Here is a 15,789-nt window from a genome sequence, read left to right as displayed (position 1 = left end):
ATAAGAGGCAACCAAAAATTAATAAATAAACAGTATAAAGAGACTGGAACTTGTTTATATGCTGCTGGAAGGGTCCATTGGTGAGAGAGAGAGATGACACAGAAGAGAGAAGATACTTGAAGGAGCATCCTTGAGGAGGAGAGAACCAAGAGCTTTTAGAAGGAGGGACACATTGGGGAGCAACATCACAGATGGAGAAAGTGGGCACTAATGCATAGAGGGTGATTTCTCAGCTGCTGGCTTCTCTTCGTTCAATGGAGAAGAAAAAATGTTCCGTTACCAATTTGCTTTCATCTCCAGATCTACCCCATATTACTACTGTGTTAGTGGACCTGAACCATATAAACATTTCCCTTTTGCCAAACAAGTAATGTTAAGGTTTGTCTGCAATGAGTACTGAAGGGAGATTGCAGGAGGAGCTTTTCTTCCTGTTTCTGGTTTGCTCCTTTCAACAGGTTCTTTTTTTTTTTTTTTTTTCTTTTTTAAATAATGCAATTCAGGTATATTTTTTTAATTTTTTATTTTTTATAAACATATATTTTTATCCGCAGGGGTACAGATCCGTGAATCGCCAGGTCCACACACCCCACAGCACTCACCAAAGCACACACCCCCCTCAATGTCCATAACCCCACCCTCAACAGGTTCTTACAGGACACTGTGGCCAGCACCACATAACACCTTCCTGTGGGTAGCTTTCCCCAGCCATCCAGAGGGCACCTTACTTCTCTACCATTCACTTAGCCACAAAATCTGGAGTGGGCTTGGGAACACCAAATCTGTTCCTTGCTAGGCTATCTCAACTTAGAGAGTAGCAGCTTTAATATCTTATTTCCACATTCTTTAAAATTTTCTTTTTCTCTTAATAGATAATCCCTATAATCCCTTAATAGATAATTCTTTTTTTTTAAAGTTTTTAGTTATTTACTCCTTTAAGTAACCTCCACATGCAACATGGGCTCAAACTCATGACCATGAGATCAAGAATCAAACACTCTTCCGACTGAGCCAGCCAGGCGTCCCTACAGTTAATTCTTTATGTTAAATTTTCCTGTTTCAATTACTTTGTAGTTTCTCTTTGTGGTCTCTTAAAGGGTTCTGACTTAATAAGTTTCCCCCTAAGAATGGGGGGGAGGGGAAAGAGGAGAAATGGGCTGGAAAAGGGGGTAAATAAATTTGCCAGACAAAAGTAGGATTTCCATTCCACTGTCTGGATGTATTGTAATTTATTTTACCAGTCTCTGGATGTTTAGGTTCTTTAAAACACACACACACACACAATGACACAATATAGATATAGATGGATACTCTATTAGTCTACCGATGCTTTTGGAGACATCTTTTCTTTCCTTTCCTTTCTTTTCTCTTCCTTTTCTTTCTGTATATTTATTTTTGACTGTTATGACTGCTGACTCTTTGAAAAGACTGCCAAAATAAACTGTTGGTAGAGCAAAGTCAAGTCTGGGCTCCTAGGTGGCTCAGTTGGTTAAGCGACTGCCTTTGGCTCAGATCATGATCCTAGTGTCCGGGGATGGAGCTCCCTGCTCAGTGGGGAGCTGGCTTCTCCCTCTGCCTGCTGCTCCCCCGCTTGTGCTCTCTGTCAAATGAATAAATAAAATCTTTAAAAAAAAAAAAGAGAGAACAAAGTCAAGTTCATTGCTTATCACAAAAACTTGTAAGGAGCGAGGGATAAGAGAAGTAAGGGAGACTACTGCCTTGACAGTCTTGATAGCATCTTAGAAAGGGGAGGGCAACAGCAGCAGAATATTTATGAGGTTTTTAAAAGTCTGGATTGGATAAGGTTTGTTTTTGTTTTTTTTTAATATTATTTATTTGAGAGAGAGAGAGAGAGAGAGAGAGCATGAGCCTCTAGGGGGAGGGGCAAAAGAAGATAATTTCAGGCAGATGCCCCGCTAAGAACGAAGCCCACCGTAGGATTCAATCTGACAACCCTGAGATCATGACTTGAGCCAAAATCAAGAGTCAAGGGGGCTTATTGGGTCAAAATTCATGACGTAATTTACATAGACATAGCTCTGAATCTTGGATAGGAACAGTCATTTGATAAGCCTGGTAGACTGATTTGTGTCCTGAGAAGGGCATATTTATTCTCATGAGGAATAACTGAGCTCGTCTCTGGTTGGGGGAAGGGGGAGAGGACTTTCCAGAAGTTTGACTTAGGTAAAGTTTCTTAGACATAACAGCCAAAGCCAAATCCCTATAAGAAAAAAATTAAGGGGCTGCTGGGTGGCTCAGTTATTAAGTATGTGCATTCGGCTCAGGTCGTGATCCCCGGGGCCTGGAACCAAGCCCTGCATCAGGCTCCCTGCTCAGTGTGAAAAATACAAGAACTCTGGAAAACAGTTTGGCAGTTTCTTACAACATTAAACACACACCTATCACAAAATGCAACTCCTAGGTATTTCTACTCCTAGGTATTTCTACTCCTAGGTATTTCCCAAGAGAAATAAAAGCACATGTCCATACAAAATCTTATATGAATATTCATAGCAGCTTTATTTGTAATAGCCAAACACTGAAACATCCAAATGTCCATCAATGGGTCTATGGATAAACAAATAGCGGTATATCCGAATATGGGAAAATTATTCAGCACTAAAAAGGGAATTAAGTGTTGTTACATACAATGGCATGGATGAGTTCCAAAATAACTATGCTAAATGAAAGAAGCCAACAAAAACAGTACATACTGGGGCACCTGGGCGTCTTAATCAGTTAAGCATCTAAACTCTCCCTTTTGTCTCAGGTCATGATCTCCAGGTTATGGGATCCAGCGGCCCCACACACACACACCTTGGGCTCCATGATTCACAGGGAAACTGCTTGAGATTCTGTCTCTCCCTCTCCATCTGCCCCTTTTCCCCCAACTCTTCCTCACTCTCAAATAACTAATTAAAATAAATTTTAATTTATTAAAATTCCCTCTCTGTCTCTCTGCCCCTCCCCCTCCTCTAAAAATAAGAGTACATAGTATACGATTGCATTTAAGCAAATTATAGAAAAATGCGAACTGATGTATAGTGAGAGAAAGAAAGTCATGGTTGTTTGGGGATGGGTTTTGCAGGAGGGGTTTGGAGAGCATGAAAGAGACATTATAAAGAAGCATGAGAAAATGTTTGGGGGTGATAAATATATTATCTTTCTTTGCTATTGTTGTTAAAGATTTTATTTATTTCCAGGGAGAAAATGAGAGAGAGATCGATCTTACTCTAAATTGGGATACCCAATACCACCAGTTTTTTACGCACCGAACTAGGTGTGAGAGTAGGAGACTAAGCAAATATATTGTACTAGGAATGGGAGACCCTTCCTTTTTGGAGCATTTTCCGCTCTCTTCGGCCCTTTATGAACTGGGAGATTAAACATTTGCATGCTCAGTGAAATCGCACAACGTGAAGTCCTCGTAAGCCCTGAAAGCCTCTACGGAGTTCCAAAAGTCCCCCCAGTATGAACTTACATTGTGGCACTTCACTGCAGGCGGAGATGCCAGACCTCTCGGCTCTGCCACACGTCTGGCCAGATGCTGGGGCCGCAAAACCAACCACCCGCCCCAGCTCTCAGCTGGGGCTCCGCTGCCCGGCGAACGCCCCCGCAGAACCCCCAAGCAGGGGCGGGGCCAACACAGGAAGAGGCGGGGCCAGGAGTGCCGAAGGGCCGGCGGAAGAAGCTGTGCTTTCTTTTCCGCGCGGCCACCGAAGGATGAGGGTGTGTGAGGTCCCTTCGGCCAAGCGGGCCGGGTGGCAGCGTCTGAGGGCCAGTCGCAGGGCTCTTCGAGGTGGGAGTCCTCGCGGTTTTAGTTCCTCCTGTTCCTCCCGGGAACCTGATTCCGTGCCGGAAGCCATGCTTACTTACCTCAGGCCTTCTGACCTTTGGTGCCCGCGCCCAGGGCTTCCGACCCTTGCCGGAGCTCAGCGGAATGGTTGGCCCGGGAGGCGGACTCCTCCCTGCTAAGTGGACGCGGCTGGAGCTTGCTTCCCAGTCGTTGGCTCTCGCATGTTTTGAGTAACCAGACGCGACTCTTAACCTGACCCTTCTCTTTTAGTAACCCTGGCTTCAACTGTTCTAACCTCAAGAATTAATAAGGCGTCTCCTCAGATTCAGGTCGTTCCGAGGTGGGTGGAGGGTACGGCGGGTAGGTTTAGTGCCCCTCCCGGCCCTTCTCCGGAGCACTTTTGTATCTCCTGCAAAGCCTTGTGTGCGGCCTAGACAGTTTTAAGGTCCGCTAAATGGGCTGCGTATTTACCCCTAGTAAGGGAGCATTTTGTAAAATCGGGAAGGGATTAGCTTCAGGAAGTTAGGACAACCTTTACTTAACTATACTTTGTGATTGGCATTTAAAATTGTTAACAGTTTAGGAACAGTTCTGGTAGGGATTTAGTACAGTTAAGTAGTCGCATTTGTGAGTCTGCCTTTCTAGATAACGCCAGAGACGTGGTATTGAAGTTGGAGAACAACACGTACTGTATAGATCCCCGCCCTCGCCCCACAGGCCATAAATGCCTGCTCTACCCTTAGATGTTTGCGTTTGTATAGAGATTTGTATTTCTGGACCTAAGAGGGAAGAAACAAGGTCAGCCGCTAGGAGACTGGAAAAATACGGCCTGTTCAAAAACAAGTTATTAATGAATACTTCCATCGACGAGACTTGGTAAAATCCTGTGGTTTTGTTGTTCCCTCTCCAAATACGTTGCTGACAACAAGGCAACTGTGATGGCTGCAAAATCGTTTATATTGGGTATTAGTCATTATTTTGAGGCCTAAGGGGCTTGAATCCAATTTTTATTGATAAATATTGGGATTTTTAAAATTTTTTCAGTCTAATGTTTGGTAAAAATATTGATAATGTAGGTAATTCCTGAAGCATAATAAATACAGAGGGTATCAAACGATTAATGTGATTTTACCAATACAGTAGCGTCTCAGTTCTTTCCCGTGCCATTCTGAGACGCCTGTTATCTGGGCTTTTTGTTGCTTTCCCCTTTTTTGAGCTGAGTGGAACAGATAGTTTCATTCCAGATACGTTTATCTCTAAACATTCTTAGACGCTACACAGATGGGATTATGCATGTAGTTGTCAGTAGTTTTCATGAATCTCATTACACTGAAATTTTCCAGTTGGAATTATTCATAACTAATAGTTTGTGTTCCTAATATTGATTATGTGAAATTATTTCCAGACTTGAAAATGATAAATTGTTTTGCAAGGTCCAGCATTTGGTGTGTCTTCATAAATCATTTCCAGTAGCTGTCCGGTTCAGTGATTTATCCTCCTGGGGCGCTGTGGGATATGATCTGTGGTCCTGGACATTCCCTTTGCACTGCTGAAGTGTGCTTTCAGGCAACCTGGGACTTAATTCCACAAGACTGTCCAATAATGATGCCAACATAATTTATCTGCTGTAAAACTGTATTAGATTTGCCATTGTGATGCTTTGGTTGGAGGTCTGCACACTTGTTTTTATATATGTAACCTTTAACCTGATTCATATCTCATCCTTGTCAAGCTCTGAGACAGAAAAGCAATGGCCAGATACTCATTAGGACCATCATGTCTTAAAATCGATACTGCCACAATAAAGAACTATCATATGTATCCACCATTTTTCCTATTCATGCTAATAAACCCATTTCCAGCTTGGAAAGATCATTTATAGAATTATTAGGACCCAAACAGTCAAAAATACTAAAATGCTCAAATCATTATAGAGATTTAAATTTGGGGTTTATCTGTTTTGACTATCAAAAAAAGAATTAAACAAAATATTTTGCTCATTAGAGGTGTGTTAAACAGAAAATTTTTCCAGTATATGGAAAAATAATGTGGTTTTTATTAAGAAGTTAGTTGGGAGTCAGGAAGGTTGCAAATATTACTGCACTTATGATTCCTGATAAGGAAAAATTTTTATTGGACCATTTTTACATATTAGATGCCAAACAAACGGATGCAAGTACAAATGAGAACTCAAAATACTTTAATTTCAAGGTGCAGCAGAGCCTGTGAGGTGAAGATGAATGAAGGTCATCCCGATGTTTTCCAGAAATTGCTCACAGGATGGCTGTGATAAAACCACTAGGAGCACAACTGCACATAATGAGGTACCAAATTTAGTGTTAATCGTGTGCTTTTTTATGTTTAATACATTTTTGACATAGGTTTAAATTATAACTGGCACAATGATGACTTAAATTACTTTTTGCCGTTTACCCAGCTGAGGGTTTCTTTGAAGAAATAATTTTAAGACTGAGATGCCAGTAACCTATATTGTTTAGGTGAATTACACAAGTATAATGCGATTTTTAATTAAAATGGGTGAACTGTTCTTTTCAGCGTATAGGTAGCTGCAGATGAATATTCAAGTCCAAAACTGTCATGGTTAAAATTCATTGCCTCAAGTAAGTAATTATGATTTGTCAAGTAATCACAGCTATTAATAATCAAAAGTATCTGAAACTCCAGTGGGCTAGCACCATTTCCTGTTAAAATTGCCTGCGTATGTGAGAAGTATGATTTCTTTATGATTCTTGACTATGGAATGATTTTCACTATTGGTTTCTGATTTTTTTCTAGAGGCATGCAGTTGGAAGGAAAAATGAAGAATTGGTCAAGAAGACATGAATTGAAACAGATAATAAAATTAATATTTTATTTAAAATTGATCACCTTACAATAAATGATGTAGAAAAATACATCTTTTGAATACTTGTAACTGCTGGTCAGTAATGCCTGTTATCTTTTAAATATTTCTAAACCACTCCATTTTCAAAATCATTAGTCAGACTTGTTTTTAACATTCTTTAAGGATACTGTGCTCTTGTCAATAACTAGCTCACTTGTGGATGATTCCCTTTGAGAAGCCAGTCACCCAGGGAGACATTCTAGTACCTCCAGTTCTCCTGCCCTTTCTTGCCTTAGGGGATTTCAGCAAACTAGATATTCATAAGGTTTACCCCCAGAACCTGCTATTATATCTAATAAACAAGTATTTTGGAATCGTCTTATGATCTATGGAATTTGTTTAAAATTTAAATCTTATTCTTTGTTTTTACTTTTGAATAAAAAAGTAACCCTGGGGTACCTAGGTAGTGCAGTTAGTTGGGCATCTGACTCTTGGTTTCTTCTCAGGTTGTGAGATAAAACCCAGCGTCAGGCTCTGCACTGAGCATGGAGTATGCTTAGGCTCTCCTCTCCCTCTGCTCCCCCTCCCTCATTCTCGCTCATGAGTAAATCTTATTAATAAAAAATTTTTTTAAAATCAATTGCTCTGAAAAAAAAATTCTGATCTATTACTAGAACAAATAATGTTACATTAAGGAAAATAGTGATTGGACGACTCTCCAGTCTGTCCAGTACTTAAGGATTTACAAGAATTCTAAAACTAGGGGCTGCCTGGGTGGCTCAGTTGGCTAAGTGTCTGCCTTTGGCTCAGATCATGATTTCAGGGTCCTGAGATTGAGTCCCACATTGGGCTCTCTACAAAGCGGGGAGTCTGCTTCTCCCTCTCATGCCCCTTTTATGCTTGTTCTCAAATAAGTAAATAGAAGTTTCCAAAAAAATTCTAAAATTCCTAACTGGAGGTTTAGGTAAATCTTGCTTTTCCCCTTTTGAGTCCCACAGTCTAAAATGACCTGCCTTTATCCAAGTTAACAATTTCATTATGGCAAGTCAAACAGTACAAAACCTGTATAGCAACAAAGATGCCACAAAATAAAGTCTTAACTAGAATTACAGAACTTCAATATGTAAATTGTTTTTGAAAACTAGCTTTGCTTTCTAAACAGGAGTATCTGTGACTAGTGTATATGCACTATTTTTGAATGATTTTTCAAAGGTCCATAGAGAAACTGTCCCATCTTTATGGTTAAAAAGCTCCATGAGGTACCAGTTTCTAAAGAATCAGCATAGTAGTATCTGGGTGAAATTTTGGCAATTTTGTAATGACATTTTCCTTTGAGTAAGATTTATTTATTATATATATTTTTTTTAAATTTTATAATTTCTCTTAACTTTGAAAAATGAAAAGGATTTGGGGATTTTACAAGTTAAGCATATTTTCTTGGTCTTACTCTCCCCAGCCCACCCTTGCCCCACCTTTCAAAGTAGATCTCCCTCTAAAAACAGGGTTTGCAGATTGGTTTCTTTGCCTTTTGGTACCTTTCCTGTAACCAATTTAGGTTTAAAGAGCCAATTCTTGCCCTTTGATTTGATTTAAATTACTTTTTCATTTAACCTGGCTTAAAAAATGGGGAATATCCAAGCTTTCCCTTATTCTATAATTAGGGCTTCCAAAATGATAGAATGGACATAACAGTGTATAATACAGTATGAAATCTTAAATTTGAGGCTTCTGTTTATAGAAATTGCTGTTGTCCAGTTCATGGGTGCATGACAAATGGTTTAAAAGGACTTGTAAGTAAATATTTTCTTTTAAAGTGTTGTTGCCATCTTGTGACAAGTAGAGGGAATTACATAAAAGTGATTTTTTTACATTGCTTGGTTTATAAGTTTTTCATATTGAGACCATATTTCATACATTTAGGATAGTGTTCTAATGTATTATTATACATAATATTACCTGAAGCATTACTTCAAAATCATACTTTTCTACTGCTTAAATATGAAGAAAATACCCTCAGATTGGCTATTCATCGCTAGTGAAAAGAGCTGTCCCAGGTCCATATGTGGTAATAAACTGTTGGAGCTGCTGTTGGCACTGAGTCAGATAAATGTCCCTTTGCTCTAAATACTCTTCATTATACAATTCAAATGGAAATACTGCATTTGGAGCAACACAAAATACAGTGGCCCCTAAAAAGGAAAAAAATGTTAGTGAGAATTCTTCAAATGCTAAATTTGAAATCGTGTTTTTCAACAAAATAGTATGTTTTAAAATTAAGTTCTGACCTATTTAATAGAATATTTCAATAATCATTTAAAGTTGACCTGTTTTTGAGACTTATGAGATAGTTTCAGTACATGCACAAACTTAACAGTGCCAAGAAGAAATAACGTTGATTACATTTTAAAGTTCAGAAACTACAGAAATTTGTTATCTGTTGACGTCATTACAGTTTTGAACCTGAGTAGTGATGTGAGGAGGTGGAAGTAGGGAGAGAAGATATTAGAAGATATGGAAATACTTTGATAAAGGTTAAATGGATGATTGAGGATAAAGACATCATTGTATGTTTTTCAATTATTTAAAACCATTGCCATAAAGGCAGACATCAGCCTATGGAATAGAATATAAAGCCTGAAAATAACCCCTCAAATACATGGTTAGATGATTTTTATAAGGGTGCCAAGACCAATGGGGAAAGGACAGTTTCCAACAAATGGTACTGGGAAAACAATATCCACATAAAAAAGAATGAAGTTGGTCCCTTACCTTATAGCAGACTAAAACACAAGGACTAAAAAAAAATTGGGGAAATGCTTCTTGATACTGGATTTGGCAGTGATTTCCTGAATACAACATTACAAGCACAGGAAACCAGAAGAAACTGGTAAATTAGACTACTTCAAAATAAAAAACCTGTGCATCAAACATAATCAACAGAGTGAAAAGGCAACCCATGGAATGGGAGAAAATACTTGGGAATCATATCTACTAACAAGAAGAAAACTACCCAATTCAGAAATGGGTAAAAGAGAAAAAGACATTCTTCCAAAAAAGATACACAAGTAGCCAATAGGCAACATGAAAAGATGGTCAACATCGCTTTAGGAAGATGCTGAGATAATGCCTCACACCCATAAGGATGGCCACTACAAAAAACACCCACAAATGTTAAATTTGTGGGAAAAAAAAAATGAAATGTTGGCAAAGTCCTTGTGTACTGTTGGTGGGAATGTAAAATGTCCAACCCTATGGAAAACAGTATGGTGTTTTATCCAAAAAATTACTATATGATCCAGTGATTTCATTTATGGGTATATACCCAAAAGAATGGAATCCAAGGTCTCAAAGAGGTAAGTGTATACTCATGTTAATAGCATTATTCAGAATAGCCAAAGGTAAAAGCAATCTAAAGTCCATTTTTGAATGAATGGATAAAGAAAATGTGTGTGTGTGTATACATACATACATATACACATACACTAGAATATTCAATCTTGAACAAGAAAGAGATTCTAATGCATGCTACAACATGGATAAACCTTGAGGACATTATACTAAGTGAAGTAAGCGGGACAAAATAGGACAAACACATGATTCCACTTACATGAGGTACATAGAGAAGTCAGATTTATAAAAATAGAAAGAATGGTGGATGCCAGGGCCTGGGGCAGGGGAAGATTGGGGAGTTACTGTTTATTGGGTATAGAGTTTCAGTTAGGGTCAATGAAAAGGTTATAGAGAAGGATGGTGTCAACAGTGTGAATGTACTTAACACCACTGAATTGTATACTTAAAAATGGTTAAGATAGTAAATGTTAGATATTTTTTTACCACAATTTAAAAGAAAAAAAGAACTGGCTGTTACTGTAGGAAATAAGCTCTTAAATTCTGTTTCGTTGTTGCTTCATTGAGTGAACAGTGAACAGTCACACTGTGACTGGCCAGATGTAGAGTGGGTAGTCAAGCAGAGTGCCACTTTTCCTAGAGCCGCCTGTCCTCAATTAACAATTCTATAGCCTCAGACTTCTGTGACTGCTCCCTTTACTACTTCCTTTATATTACCTGCATCTTTGCTGTCCCTTGAGACACTGCTTTCTTCCCCGTGGCTCTCTTAGATGAAGCTGCTTTTTCTCAAAACACCTCATACCTTACTATCACAAGGCAGAGACAGTGCCTAACTTGCTGCCCCTTTGTAGCAAGACCAGACCATTCTCAACCCTGCTTTTCTCTGAATAAAAATCGTTCTTCTAATGTCTAGTACCACCTGGCTTTACTACCCTTTCTCTTCCATGGTAAAGTCATCAACCAGTTCTTAGCACAAGGCTCATAATCTCCTCTTTTCCCTAATGCTTACCTTTCCATGACCTCCATGTGAATTACTGCTTTAACTTCAGACCTCCCAGTCTTGACCTTTTCCCTTCTACCTCCACTATGCATAGGAAGGTCACAGGTAACTGATCACCAAAAACTTACTTCAAAACCATTAGTTCAGATGTCCCCCTTCCCTGAACTACCTTTTATACTTCAAGCTTCCAGGTTTTTTTTATCTCCAAGGCCTCTAATCAGCTTTCTTCAATTCACTCCTCTTATTTATTTACTTATTTATTTTAAAAACTTTAAAAAAAATATTTTATTTATTTATCAGAGAGAGATAGCACAAGTAGGCAGAGTGGCAGGCAGAGGCAGAGAGAGAGAAGCAGGCTCCCCGCAGAGCAAGGAGCCCAATGCAGGACTCAATCTCAGGACCTGAGCTGAAGGCAGTACCTTAGCCAACTGAGCCACCTAGGTGTCCCTCACTTCCTTCTTTTAAAGGAAGAATCTCTGCCAAGCCAGTCCCCCAACTCCTTGCCCCTCTACAACAGTCTGTCACACTCAAACATTAAAACCTTAACTCTGCACTGGCACATTTGCTTTATGCTTGCACTTGGGCTGCTAGGCAGAAAATCACCTAATTGGCATTTCCTGGTTTCACTTTAAATGAACCACAGAAACCTCGGCTGGATGGGAACTTGCACTGCCAGACAACCCTGCTGGGTTTGTCTAGCACAACTGTCCCCCACAACATGACTATTATATTCCATTCTTCTCTCAAACATTTTGTTTTAGCTGATGATCTTGTGTAGAGTATATGACCAAATCTACAGAACGAATTCTGTATCCATTTGTCTTCCCTCCTATAAAATGAACTCTTTTCTATTAGAGGCCAATTCTTTCATATGTGCTGTGGATCCCATCCTCTCTTACCTTTTTAAGGATTTTACTCCTTTGATCTTCCCCCAGTTCTATAGTGTCATTTGTTTACTCCCTATTTATTGCACATCATAAGATCTATTTATTCTTTTTTAAAGATTTTATTTATTTATTTGACAGAGATCACAAGCAGGCAGAGAGGCAGGCAGAGAGAGAGAGAGGGTGGGGAGAAAGCAGGCTACCTATTGAGCAGAGATCCGGATGCGAGGCTTGATCCTCAGGTCATGAGATCATGACCTGAGCTGAAGGCAAAGGCTTTAGCCCACTGAGCCACCCAGGTGCCCCAGATCTATTTATTCTTAAAAAACAAAAAACAAAAAACTAGGGCACCTGGGTGGCTTAGTCGTTAAGCGTCTGCCTTTGACTCAGGTCATGATCCTGGGGTTCTGGGACTGAGTCCCACATCGGGGTTCCTGCTCAGCAGGGAGTCTGCTTCTCCTTCTCCCTTTGCTGCTCTCTCTCTCCCTCTCTCTGTCAAATAAATAAATAAATAGATAGATAAATAAATAAAATCTTAAAAAAGAAATTATCCTTTCTTGGACCGCACATCCTTCTCTGGATCTGTTTTTCTTCCTCATCTTTAGAGTCAAACATCTCAAAGTTGTCTGTGTGTATCCCACCCAAACCCCACTCCACTGAAGTAGCTCTGATCACAGACACTTTACCCCCTAGATTGCCAAATCTAATCTTCTATAACTATACGTGATTTTCTTTCTACATTTTAGCTGCTACTTCTCAGTGTCCTTTGTTAGTTCCTCCTAACTCAACCCCATTTCTAAATATTGAAATTCTTCAAGGGCAGTCCTTGGAGTTCTTAGTATAATCTCTTTCTAGGTGATTTCAAGTGATTTCTTCCATTCCATGGCTACGAATGCCATCTCTGTGCTGATGGTTCCCAAATTAAATTTCTAAATTAGAATTCTCATCGAAACTCCAGATTCTTATATGTCTACTGGTACCTATGTAGGATGCCTCAAACTTGTATCTATCATTTGGTTATTCTCCCTTGCCTTCTTCTCCTTTTTTCCTAGACTTGGTAAATGGCACCATGATTCACTCAGTTGCTCAAGGCAGAGGCTTGGGAGATTTCCTTAATTCTTCCCTCTACCCTCTGTCCCAGCTTCTAAATCTAGTTCATGAGCACAATCTATTAGTTTCTGTATCCAAAAAATATTTTTATGTCATTCCTCTTACTTAGGGTTGGTTGGGAACCAATATTTTACTCTCTTAGTACATAAAATTAATTCAGGATGATAATTAACTTTTTATGGAGATCACAGACCTATAAGATATACTTCATAAAACTTACTATTCACTTCTCTAAGCAAAAAGGCATAAAGCACATACACATAAAAATTTTTATAGAATTTAGAGATTCACCATCCCCTAGAACTCTCTAAGTATTCATAAATTTCAGGTTAAGAATGCTTGATTTAGATAATTACAGAACAAAGTTCTAATGTTCTAAGGAATCTCTGCAAAAAGTTATTACCATATAAACTGAATTTAAGGCAAATTTAAGCACTGAACGTACATACACAGAAAAGCCAATGTTAATACATACTTTAATTCCTAAGGTTGGAACCAAAGTTTGGTTTCAAGGATGGTTATATTTTATCAAAATTAATGTCTCATCCAATTCAACAAAGACCTTGTGAGAGTAACTCTCTTTACTCTTACCCTAAGAGCCCTTTAATTTTTTTATTAGCAAAACCATAATAAGCTCAAATTAATTTCAAATAATTAAATGCTATAGTCACCGGATTAATAATTATTTAATTAATAATCTAATTAATTAATTAATAATTAAATTGATAATTAAATAATTAAATGATATAGTCACAGCTAGCAATTCAGAAAGGTGGTGATGCCAGATGATCACATTTTCTTTAACTATGTGCCTAACTCCATTGAGGGGGACTGCTTGACAATTAAATGTTACATGCTATTTTAAAAGGAAGATGAATTTAAAATCACCTCCTGTGTTGTATTAAGTACATGTTTTTACAGAATTCTAAAAGCGTTGCAAAAGTTCAAATATCCAAGCAATCATACACAATAAGCAACTTAACAGAGGATACTACCTATAAACAATTAGTGTTCAAATTCAAACAGGCCTTATCGGATAAAAATTTATTATTCTTTAAAATAATATTTAAAATATATATAACATTTTATTTTAACAGACTAAGAATATTTAAATATAATTATTTATAGTGACCATTAACAAATTTAATAGATTACCATATTTCAGTGTGAGAGATGTTTCAAATAATAAGGCTGCAATCAGTGCATCTTCTTTAAGCACTTTACTCCTTAAGTTCAGTCGAGCATGGGCTTCAGCTAGGGAAACTCTGTAAAAGAAAATAGATGCTAATCAAAATATGTTGGTATTATAAAGATAATATATATTTTGGCAGGAACAAATCAAGACGTATGTGTACATAAGCCATACTTTAAAGATTAGCTTATTTTTACTTTAAATTTAATTTCTTTTCAAAGCATGTTTTTCCTACTAAGTTCAATAGACTATTCCAGAAAAAGCAAATATCCTGACTTGTTATCAAAGACTTGGTTTCTACCCTGACTTCTCTTCATTTTTATTATTCTACACCCTCTTCCCCAAGTTCTATTCAGATAAATACACAGTTGGGAAAATTAACCTAACTAAATATCTCTTATAGATATCTTTCGTGTTTTCTTCCAGTTCTTCATCTATTTAAAGTCCTCATAGAATCTTGAAATTTTAGTTTTGGAAGAGACCTCAAAGTTAGGACTCATCTTAGATAATTCAATTTTCTCTACAATATCCCAGGCTACTTATTGTCCAGTCTCTTCTGAACTTTTCCTAGGGCTCACTAGGAATCCACTCCTTTATCTTCTATTTTTAAATTAACCCGTGATTACCTAAAAAATTTCCCTCAAGCTCTCATTAGGTATATGTAATGTATCTGAATGATCGCTGAGCTTGGAAATCAGAAAACATGGGCTAAGTCTTTAGAATTTTCTAGATGTGTGACTTCATATATATCATTTACTTTCTGGAATTTTTTTTTTTTAAGATTTTATTTATTCATTTGACAGATATCACAAGTAGGCAGAAAGGCAGGCAGAGAGAGAGGAAGGGAAGCAGGCTCCCTGCTGCACAGAGAGCCCGATGCGGGGCTTGATCCCAGGACCCCAGGATCATGACCTGAGCCGAAGGCAGAGGCTTTAACCCACTGAGCCACCCAGGCGCCCCACTTTCTGGAATTTTTTTGAAGCTCAGGTATAAAATGGGAACAATAATAATTCACAGTTACTATAATTTCAAATAAAGCACTTGAAAATTTGGGGACTCACCCACAAAGATTATATAAATTAAAGCTGAAATTGGTTTCACTGAAACTTCTATCCATTGGTCCCTAGTTTTATTTTCTACGATTATAAAACAAACTTAATACTTCTTAAATATGACAGCTCTTCAAATATTCAAAGACAACTTTCCTATTTGCCCTATGTTTTCTTTTCTCTAAGATAAAATATTCCTAGCTCTTTTTACTGTGTTGTAAGATGTAATTTTCACTACTCTGACTTCTTTCCTCATGACCAGATTTGGCTAATATTCTTTTTCAGTATAGTACTACAGGTGTGATTTAACCAGCAATGCAAAGGTGAGGCAGAACTAGCATTTTTTTTTTTTTAACTCTAGATACGATATTCTATTACACAACCTGAATTCAAAGTATTATTAGCAACCATATTACATTGTTTGCCCATATTAAACATAAAAAGAATGAAATCTCAAGTCTTTTTCATATTACGACACCAACTATGAGCCTGGGTGGCTCAGTGGATTAAGCCTCTGCCTTTAGCTCAGGTCATGATCTCAGGGTCCTGGAATCGAGCCCCGCATCGG

At 38.1% G+C, this 15,789-nt stretch overlaps 1 protein-coding gene and 1 non-coding gene across 2 annotated transcripts in view; one reads left to right on the top strand and one right to left on the bottom strand.

The window, feature by feature from the left end:
- Positions 1 to 6,186: 6,186 nt before the first annotated feature.
- On the top strand, positions 6,187 to 6,275 carry LOC132014797 (small nucleolar RNA SNORD87). The gene has a single exon (XR_009403434.1). It is a non-coding gene; the product is annotated as a small nucleolar RNA SNORD87 (small nucleolar RNA).
- Positions 6,276 to 8,009: 1,734 nt separating this feature from the next.
- MCMDC2 (minichromosome maintenance domain containing 2) overlaps positions 8,010 to 15,789 on the bottom strand; it is a 33,333-nt gene continuing 25,553 nt past the window's right edge. The window contains exons 14-15 of the mRNA XM_059392869.1: positions 14,136 to 14,245; positions 8,010 to 8,827 (exon numbers count right to left, since the gene is read on the bottom strand). Of these exons, the coding sequence (XP_059248852.1) occupies positions 8,661 to 8,827; positions 14,136 to 14,245 (277 nt within the window). The 3' untranslated portion in view covers positions 8,010 to 8,660. The remainder of the gene's footprint in view (positions 8,828 to 14,135; positions 14,246 to 15,789) is intronic.

The sequence above is a fragment of the Mustela nigripes genome, chromosome 3 (genome assembly GCF_022355385.1).
Source record: "Mustela nigripes isolate SB6536 chromosome 3, MUSNIG.SB6536, whole genome shotgun sequence".
Lineage (NCBI taxonomy): Eukaryota > Metazoa > Chordata > Mammalia > Carnivora > Mustelidae > Mustela > Mustela nigripes.
The sequence above is the reverse complement of the archived record's forward strand: the minus strand, read 5'-3'. Positions and strand labels throughout refer to the sequence as shown.